At 35.8% G+C, this 10,419-nt stretch overlaps 1 protein-coding gene across 5 annotated transcripts in view; it reads left to right on the top strand.

Moving 5' to 3' along the window:
* PICALM (phosphatidylinositol binding clathrin assembly protein) overlaps nucleotides 1-10,419 on the top strand; it is a 65,463-nt gene that overhangs the window by 27,801 nt on the left and 27,243 nt on the right. For all 5 annotated transcript variants that reach the window (XM_080579389.1, XM_080579387.1, XM_080579388.1 and 2 more), the window contains exons 2-9: nucleotides 291-433; nucleotides 2,514-2,589; nucleotides 3,897-3,999; nucleotides 6,161-6,254; nucleotides 6,776-6,887; nucleotides 8,191-8,297; nucleotides 9,387-9,428; nucleotides 10,149-10,234. In XM_080579389.1, the coding sequence (XP_080435515.1) occupies nucleotides 291-433; nucleotides 2,514-2,589; nucleotides 3,897-3,999; nucleotides 6,161-6,254; nucleotides 6,776-6,887; nucleotides 8,191-8,297; nucleotides 9,387-9,428; nucleotides 10,149-10,234 (763 nt within the window). The remainder of the gene's footprint in view (nucleotides 1-290; nucleotides 434-2,513; nucleotides 2,590-3,896; nucleotides 4,000-6,160; nucleotides 6,255-6,775; nucleotides 6,888-8,190; nucleotides 8,298-9,386; nucleotides 9,429-10,148; nucleotides 10,235-10,419) is intronic.

Genomic DNA, 10,419 nt, shown 5'->3' with positions numbered 1-10,419 from the left:
AGTCAGAAGCAGCATAAATTATTTTGGTAATTCTGTTCCAGGACCTTCTAAGGCAACTGCAAAAAACAAAGGAGCACCTGGAATCTTGGCAGCAAGGAAAGTGGAGTTTGTATTATGAGGTTCTGGTGGACCAGAGACACGGTGCTTTTCAAAAAATTATTCATTTCCCTGGAAAGCCCCAGCATTTTTGTTGGAAATATTCATTTATAAAATCAGTGTACTGATTTTTTTGTCATTGATCTTCCGTCATAGAACATGTAATAATAATTTTGAAAATATCTATTTTGCAGATTTAATTCAGTGCACAAATGAGATGAATGTGAACATCCCACAGCTGGCGGACAGTTTGTTTGAAAGAACGACCAACAGTAGCTGGGTAGTGGTCTTCAAATCTCTCATCACAACCCATCATCTAATGGTGTATGGAAATGAGGTAATACAGAAAACGATATTTTTCTGAGAACAGTTACAAGAGTTCATTCCTATTTCAGCTAAATTTTTCCACTAATTATCTTTGAAAGAAAATCTTTATTTTAGCCTGTTTTGTGTCCAACTTTACATGAACATAAGATTTACTGTATCTGTCTACTTACGTTTTTCTGCTTCAAAGTTTGTAGTGCTTGTTCTGAATGCAGATTTGAGTGCTGGAGGTACCTTTTTCTGTGGTGTTATTTAAAACTCACCTCCTAACTGATTTCTACCATCGTCTCCCAGCCTTTTGCAGTGAAGGGAACTGCATGCCTGTGAGCTGGTTTTGAGTGTGAACATCACAGTAACACCAAATCCTGTAGAACAATTAAACAAATGAATAAAACCCCAATTTAAACAAAAAGCAGTAAGTTTGTTTTGCTCCACAACGTGAATTCCTATGGGGCTTTATTTTTCAGGATGCTAAGCATAGCAGCTGCTTGGATTTTCTGTGTTTAAAAAACAGCAAAGCTTTTGTATACTTTTCAGGCTTTATTAGAAAGTATTTGTAAACATTGCTTGCTACTGCAAACAGTCAGTATAATATAAGCTATGTGAATTTTGGAGTTGAGGGATAGCTCTAGAAAATTACAAGTAGAATTCTGTAGACAAAACTTTTAATTTCAGTTTGCATTTAGCATTCTTGTATTTTCTGTGGCTGGGTTGTGAGGTTTAAATTAAAAATAAATAAATAAAAAATACATGCCTGCATACATACGTACAAAAAATATCAGCATTTACACACACGCACAGGTTTCTGTTGCAGGTTAGCTGCAGAGTACTTTTGGTCTTGGTGAAGTACACTGGATTTATCCTTTGAAGCTAAGTAAGCCACAAGAGGGCAAACTTTTCATGTTGACGTTAAGCATCGTTGTTGGGCTAGTTGATACTTTCCAAAGTAGCCTCTACGCTTTTGCTGTGCTTGCACTTTTTGGTGTAAGTTTTAAACTGATACTGATACACTTTACGATTAAAGGTATTCACAGAACCGCTGTCTGAAATTCTTAAAATTTTAAGAATAAAACTGCCAAACAAATTTTGCTTGACAAGTGTGTTACAGAAATTATGAGGATGAGTGCTTCTCAAGATTCAGCTTCTCACAGCTAGAAATAGTACTTGAACAATAAACAAGGAAATCATTGAATGCTGATGAAAATATCTGGAAGGTGATAAAGAATCTGTAAATCTCTCTGTAAAAGTTGAGAAGCGTTTGGTCCTTCAGCTTTCACTTAATTCATTTATGGCTGAGTACTGAGTGCATTACCTTCCTCTAGTCTATTATCTATTTATGCTAATGAAAATAATTTAGTACGTGTTACACTAATCAGAAATGTTTTTCCTCAGTGAAAATTTTATTACAAGTGAATAATTGTCTGGGTTATATTTGTAGCCACTCTCTAGAGAGTGTTTCATAAAATGATTTTTCCTGCTAACTGAAGATGTGCTGCCAGTGGTCTGAAATGTCTTTAAAAGATGAAAATCACATCGTTCGTTTTGTGAAACAGTTTGGAATTACATGTAACTAACCTGAGATGTACTAAGCATGGTACTGTAATGTTTTATATGGATTATTGTTTATTTAATGCTTAATTTATAAGCAAATTAACCTCTGTTACCTTATTTACACACTTAAGCTAAGTGCTATTAAAATTATGTGCTGAGTAAAGATTCCATGGCAGACTGGTAAAATTAAATTCACTGTTTTAAAATTGAAGTTAGTGAAAAAACTTTGAGCATACAGAATGAGGATTTGGGGGAATTTTTAGAAGCTTCCTGTATGGTATTCTGGCTTAAAATAAAGAGTCTTTCAGTCAGTCCTTCATGCAATATCTGTGACTTGAATTTGCTCACAGATTTTTACTGAAATAAATAGCTTCATATGATAATTCAGCTGAGTTTTTGTAATAGTTCCCAGATTTGAAATCAATTCTAAAGCCTAAAAGCTAAATTTTATAACCTGAATAACAAGTGTTTCTACTACTGTTACCTCAGTTCCAGCTCACTGGTAATATAGTAAAAGGATTCAAATTTTTTCTTTTATCTAGCGTTTTATCCAGTATCTGGCGTCCAGAAACACATTGTTTAATTTGAGCAATTTCCTAGACAAAAGCGGATTACAAGGTAAGATATCTCTTTCATTAAAAATTAGTAGTGTGCTGGCAGACTGTAAATGCAACTCAGTAACTTTGATGGACCCTTGTCATTGAAGAAGTAATTTTTCTGTGCATTTTACCCCAGAGTGCATTTCTTAATTTAGAGTGCTGTTGTGGCATGGCAGAAGTTATATGCTGGAGGAATTTGTTGTGTCTTTTAGAAATAATTTCTATAAATGTTTCAAATGTCTTTAGTTACATAGATCTGAATTAGTATTCTTGCAATTTCTGAGAAGACTTCTCCATTTGGAAAGGTATATTTTTATTAGTAAGTTAAATTTCGAAATGCATCATAAGTGCATTGGATTCAGTATGTCAGTGAGACAAGAATTGCTGTCTTAAAATAAAAACAATAAAACAAAACCCGACCTAATGTATTTCAGAATTGCTTAAAGACTATTTCATTCATTTTTGAGATGGATGAAATAGCCTTTCAATTCTGTGGGTAAATGAGTTTTCACTTGGTTCAGATTTATTAACTGGAATATTCTTCCAAACCGTTGCAGTACAGTTCAATGCAGTTCTGATCATACATGTGGCTGTCTTCCTCTTTTTTTTCCATGAGGTGTTTTTTGCTTTCTGCATTGCTTTTTATATAGCTGGTTGTAATTTTTGCTATGAGTGCACTAACCCTGGTATGTTGGGTGATTGCCTGGCGACAGCTGCCTTTCACGGATAGCCAAGGGTCTACCAAATTGCCTCATTTTATTGAGTCTCAGTTTCCATGCTCCCAATATAAATTATGAACAGATTTTTTTTGGCCTGCATTCTTATGAGATATTTTGATAACTGTTAGTCTGACAACACCGTCTTAATTTTAGTAAAATTTCCATCACATTCTAATGTTTCCTTCAGTGCCTTCTTTTGTTTGCTTCAATGCCACTTCTTTCGTGGAGTTGATGCAAACATCTTCATGAATGCATCATATAATTTTTTGGTAGTAATTTCACTCCTAATTTTAGGAAATGTGCATAAAAATACCGTTTTGCTTTTGAAAGTAATTTCCTTAGGAAGTGAAGTGTAAACTTCTACATAGTTTGGTTCTTGTTTGGTACATGTTTGCAGTATTGTCTGTTGGATTTACAAGCTGAATACAAAGACGTACACAATTCTTGGTAACACAGACTAATGTGGCAAAACTAGGCAAAAATATAATGAAGACCAGGCAAAAATGTAATGAAGTTGTCTTGTGTTAGTATCTTGAACATTTAGAGTAAGGTTTTTGTTCTTTAATTGACTGGGTAAGTAATAAGCTTCTGAAACTTCTTTTTTCAGGGTATGACATGTCAACATTTATAAGGCGGTATAGCAGGTATCTGAATGAAAAGGCAGTTTCCTATAGACAGGTGGCTTTTGACTTCACAAAAGTAAAAAGAGGGTAAGAACTGCTTTTTGGTTTGCTTATCTTGAGGTTCTGTCTTACATACGTCTGTAATTAAAGTGGAAATATGTTGGTTACAGCTTAGTGCTGTATACGTAAAAATATTTGTGAAATTACACAGTAATGGCTATTTTCCTCACTTAGATATGCCCCACAAGACACACTCTCAACTTCCTAGTAATATATATTGCCAGAATATTTGACTTCAATTATTGTAATCTTACTTCTTGTAAACTTTGAGTTCAATATATAGAAATGAAAAACAGTATGCATCAAAGTATATTAAGAAAAACGGATAAATTTTCTGTGATACATCAAAAAGTTGCTTTACCTTGTGTGCAGTATATGGGACTGCAGCTTACTTGTGCATCTAGCTTTGGAATATTTAAATGACACATATTTAGTGAAACAATACTTTGGATTTCCTGGTGTGTCTCTGTTCTTCACACAGCAATTTTGGGGCAAGTTGATTGCCTTTGTTCAGGTAGTGCAGCTCATACTTTTGAGAGGACATTGTGGCAGTTGCTTTTTGTCTACCTGAATTAAAAATTTCCCTTGAAAGTGAGCTCCTTCAAGACAAATTGGTTATTTGAGACTTGGTACCTGTTTTGCATGCAAAATAACAATGTAGAGTACCAGTAATTGGATAATTTGTGTTATTAATCAGGAGATGTCCTTTATGAGAGGCCAGAGAGAGTATACCGATCATGGCTAAAAGTCTTTCCTTTTTCGTTCATTACCTCTGTAAGCAGTGTTTTTTAAAGTTTAAAAACAGTTTTACATTTGAACATCCTTTATCATCCATAGACAGGATAATTTAGTGTTGCTAAAATCTTATTTCACCCACAAAACTTAATTAAAAATTAAGCAGGGGTTAACCATAGCATTATGTCATCTGCTACTGTCTTGCAGCAGCGGAAGTGGCCTGAGAACACTGTCCAAATCCCTTAGGTCTCATTGCTAATGCTGTAGAGCCCATTTCGTTTTAAACTGTAATAATAAAGTAAAAAGGGAACACTTGGATTTCTTTTACTCTTTCTGACTTCAGAGATGATTGGAGTCCCAGCAGCACCAAACTCTTAGCCTCACAGCAGGTGTGCGTGGGGGTCAGGTAGCTGCAGACCCACCAGAGGTGCACACTTGTTTCGTAGTCAAGATGTTCTAGGCCTAAGAGGTAAATTATTTAGCCCCCAGCATGTGCTTGGAGGTTCTTCCATGAGGTAGGAGAAATACCTGTTCTGGGGACAGCGATCTGTTGGTTCCACACCTCATTTTTTCCCAGGGCACTGCACCCCTGCCCTGTCACACCGGGCTTATTGCAGTCGCTGTTGGCTGTTAGGAGGGAATAAACTGCTCAAGTAGAAAGCTGACCACAGCCAGCTGCCTGTTGCCTTCCAGGTTGGAGAACAGCCACAGCCTTTCTGTGCAGATGCACAGACTTGCACTTCCAGGAAACCTTTGGTTTGCTGTGCGCATGCAGATGGACTGTAAGGCTGGCTGATTTGTCTTACAGGCAGCAGTTGTTTCTCCTCACTGAGGTGATTTAACCTCTTCCTTGGCTGTTGCTTTTCTTGGATATTTAATAGTAATTTCATACATTTTTTTCAGACGGCAAAATAACACTCAGTCTGTTCTGAGCAATTACACAACCATTGGTGGTTCACCATTAAAAGGAATTGTCATGTAAACTCTATAACCTTTCTGGAAGAGATTGAAAAGCATACTACTGAGCTTGTTTTTTCATTCTTGTTGCTTTCAGTCGGAAAGAAAATAATCTAGAGTGACATGAAACAATCGAGTTATTGGGAAAAGCATAGGTGAAAATATGCTTCAGGAAAAAAAAACCTTGGGAGTGTTTTTTTGGTTACCTGATGTGTCATAACTACTATATTTCTAAGCAATATCAGTTTCATTCCCTCAGAATAAATATTAATTTTGGAGACATGTTTTGGCCAAATAAAAATTGCTGCTTTTGTGCACTGCAGTTATTACAGCTGTATTGGCCAGACAGCATTTTTAAACATCAAAATGCCTGCTTTGTATGGCCATACGAATTTAAATGTTTTCACTGACCTGTTTCATTTTCTACATTCCGTTTCTCGCTAACGGTTGCCTTCAAAATTCACTCGAAGGATTTTCTTTTGTTTTGTGCAAACAGGGCTGACGGAGTGATGAGAACAATGAGCACAGAAAAACTCCTAAAAACTGTACCAATTATACAAAATCAAATGGATGCACTTCTTGACTTCAATGTAAGTTTAGCTGTGTGTACACATCAAACACGCTATTGACAATTCTACAACCTCTACAAGCTTGTAAAATAGGTTAAGATTAAAGGTCTTGAACCTGGTTCCGTGTTCTTCCTTTTTGTTCATCTTATCCAGAGTTTGAAAAGCAAAATGCATTTTGTTCATTGATATACCCCAAGAAACCAGAAAAAAAGAAATGTGATGCTCACTGGAGAGAATGCTCCATACTAAATCAGTGCTAATTGTGCACATTGTATAATAATGTTATTCATGTAAAAGTTGATTACTTCTGCGCTCTCTTCAGTTCTGTTAATTAATGTTAACATTAGTTAACACAAATGTTTATCAAAATGATTGAATTTATTCTCTGCTGAGGGATCCTGTGTTGATTTACTGCTTAACTTCCAGTAACAGCCAATGAGATGATCGCAAAGCATGCATTGGGACAGACTACTGAAGTTCAACTCTAAGTTTCCCAATAAGGGATCAATTCAGTTAAATTAACTTTTTTCTGATCTTCCTAGGTCAATAGCAATGAACTTACAAATGGTGTAATTAACGCTGCCTTCATGCTTCTCTTCAAAGATGCCATTAGACTGTTTGCTGCATATAACGAAGGGATTATTAACCTCTTGGGTAAATATAACTGCTTTCTGCAATGCTACATTTTGGGGAGGGAGCTCAGTAAACAGTTGCAAACATCTGCTCTTTTTTTGAGAAATAGAAATGGTAATATTACTGGTTTTACAGCAATGCTATTTTTCCCAAGCCAGATTTATTTCCAAGGATTTTCTGTCTGGTTGCATTTTTCACTGCATTGTATATAGGGATCAGCACATTTTTGAAAGCAAAGCCAATTTAAGATATTATTTTTTTTTCTTGTAGTGTTTTGTTTCTCATTGAACTGCTTGGCAAATATGAACCATAATACTGATTCTTTTTTTTGAGGAAGAAGAAACAATCGCATTTTTGTTTGTTGTTAAATGGAGCAGGTTACTGTCAGTTACCAGTTTGCAGCCACAGTATCAGTGATTGATTGAGTGGCTTCTGAAGCCTTAACGTTGGTTGTTTTAAGTAATTGGCTGCCTTCTGTTTCTAGAGCATATCTTGTGTTTTAAGGGAAATTATAATTTCCCACTTCAGGTCTTTTCACTTGTACACACTGCACATACAAGTCAGACAAAGTCTAGAAATAACTAAGTTGAAAGTAGCCTGATGATATGCCTGATATCAGTTGTATTCTGTGATTGGATCAAGCTATGTGATTGCAGCTATAGCCAGTGCTGGCAAAATGGAAAGTAAAATCCAGAATTAGTCAATGAAGGACAGATATATTTAGAGTCCCTGTCAAGTTGTTTTCCCTTAGTGATAAGAACTTGGATAAAGTTGCTTTGATTGATGTTTTGAATGAAGCCCAGTATAGAAACAGGCCTGAAAGGACTATTTCAAGAAGGTGGGGTAGAACCTCCCACTTTCAGCACCAGTGTTTTGCCATCTGTTGCATCTCGTTGTAGGCCACGCTATAAAAAAACGCATCAGTCTTGCAGAAAATACCACAACCTTGCCTGATAGTTGAATACTGGAATAGTGTAGACTTGTGACTGTCAGATCATAAACTTTTTTTTTAACGAGGAGGATGAATTTACATTTCTTTGGGTGACCTATTCTTAGGCCTGACAGTCCTCTTCAGGGTGCTTATGTTTGAGAGATCTAGTACCTCTAAGGTAAGATTTAACTGCGTGCAGATGATCATTGGCTTGTGTTTAGTGGTGCTTTTGTCATTTGGTGTGAGTTAGGCATGGTGACTTCTACAGTTAACGTGGCAAACCAAATCTGCAGGCATTTTCTGTTTGCCCTGTTTTATTTGCTTTTGAAATACACACAGGAACATTGCAGGATGCTCGATTTTAGTTAATGCAAATATTCTTACTGTTTATAGAAAAATACTTTGATATGAAAAAGAACCAGTGCAAAGAAGGTCTTGATATATATAAGAAGTTTCTCACTAGAATGACACGGATTTCGGAGTTCCTCAAAGTTGCAGAGGTAAACCCCAGTGACTGAGTCCTCTAGTTGAAACAGTCTGTAAAGTGCTTATTTTCTTGTAAAGCAGATACTGCTTCCTTTCAGCCTGTCTAGTTTCATTTCCATCAAAGTGTCATCCTGTCAGTCTCTTTCCTTGCGATCAGTTCATTTGAGGACTGTGTTGAAAAACCTCACTACAAAATGCTTTTATATTTATACATCCTCCTTAAGCGAAAGATAAACCAGTATTTTAAAACTTCCTTGGTTGTGTAACATGGTTAGCAGTCCTTGAAAAGAGCCTTGCTGTAACCAAGGTGATCTGCTACTTTCTATGTATTCTAGTTTGAAACCCAAAATTCTGTCATTTTAAGTTTTAGATGAAATAACAGCTCAGCAAATAAGAAATTGAGATAAGTAGGTGAACCTGTGATTTTTTTAAAGATCTTATGACTAACTCCTATAAGCATGCTCATAGAAGAAAAATATGTATTTAATGTATTTATTCTGTTGCATTTTGAAGGATTGTTGAATGTCCTAGTATTAAGAAATTTCTCAGTTGAGATGTGCTGCTGCTCTTGCTTTACTTTTCTTTATTATTCATAACTTTTTTTGCAAAAATCTCAACAGTAAAGCTTGTTTTTGTTGTTTGTCCTTTCAATTGATAGGCTACTAGTCTTTCTACTGTAACAGTGTACGTGCTGCTGCAGAACATTTAGTTTGTGCATTTCAGAAAACAGCAATAGTTAAATAAAGCTGCTTTAAAAAGGTTTGAAGGTGCTTTATTTTAGCACTTACATCTCTGTAGGTCTGAACTTGCTCCATAAGTTGTGGGATAGGCAAAGTTCTCCAGCCTTACAATTCTGAAACACTTGATTCTCATTCTGTTTTGTTTGTAAGGTCACATCTGTTTAAAATCTCTGTAATGTGTGTGCATTTAACAAAAGAATTTCCTATAACCAACCATTATAGAGTTCAGATTGTCAATATTTACAACGTATCTGGACAGATTTATGCTTTTTACGTGATTCCATCTTAACATTGTTTGCTTTTTGAGCATCTCTGCCTGTAACAAACGCAAACAGATTCTAAAGCTCGTTTGTTTTATTACAGCAAGTTGGAATTGACAGAGGAGACATACCAGATCTTTCGCAGGTAGATAAAGCTATTATGCATTTGTCAGTACATGTCTGTTTTGGGGTTGCATAATCAGAAGAATTTGGCATTATAGCGTTCACTTACGCTTTCTTGCATATGTTGCCACCGAGTTATTTCAAAGTTTGTGATTAAATCCAAACCCAGTCAGAGCCTGGTTTTCATATGCAGTGATCCTATTTTAAAATGTTATAGGCTGTTTATTTCACACTCTAATTGAGTTTTGAGACAATGTAATTTTCATCATGCTTGATAACACAATTTGTCTCTGAGTTCACGTAATGAAGTTCTTACATGATGTTACGAGGCTACGATTTTTAGCAAGCTTCTTTTTGGCAACGTGCCCATTGAAATAATTTGTGAAGGTTTGCAGAGCATGCACATAGAAGTGACTTTAGGTACAATTTCCCTCTTAAAGTCTCCAGAAATACAGACTGCTTCTGATTGTCTGTTTACTGTTTCCTAGCTGTTAATTTTTACATCTCTTGACATATTTCAGTACCTTACGGGTGAGTCATTATGACACAGAATAATGTAGTGAGGAGACTAAATCACCTGATGTTTAAAGTAATTAAATATCAACTGGGCGCCAAGATGTGATATAAGTATTTTGAGTTGTTACGAGTTGCCTTAGAGTTGTACTCTCTGAAAGTCTTTTAACTACTGACTTGCTTTGTCTTTAGATTTTTCCTATCTGTTACCTGTTGTGTCTCTTTCCAGGCACCAAGTAGCCTTCTTGATGCTTTGGAGCAGCATTTAGCTTCTCTAGAAGGAAAGAAAATCAAAGACTCCACAGCTGCAAGCAGGTGCTTATGCCCTTGTCCTTTAAAAAAAAAAATAAATAAATCAAATGTTAAGTCCATTATTTTGGGGCTCCATTATGAACTAAAGTTTGCATAGGTTCTGTTGAAGTGAAGGTTGTATTGTGTTAGTTATCATGGTATAGCAGGTTATCATTATGTCTTGCTAAGTACTTCAGACAGTTTCTTCC

This window comes from Anser brachyrhynchus (genome assembly GCF_964034855.1).
Source record: "Anser brachyrhynchus genome assembly, chromosome: 1".
In the NCBI taxonomy this organism is placed as follows: domain Eukaryota; kingdom Metazoa; phylum Chordata; class Aves; order Anseriformes; family Anatidae; genus Anser; species Anser brachyrhynchus.
This window is presented reverse-complemented; position numbering and strand designations above follow the sequence as displayed.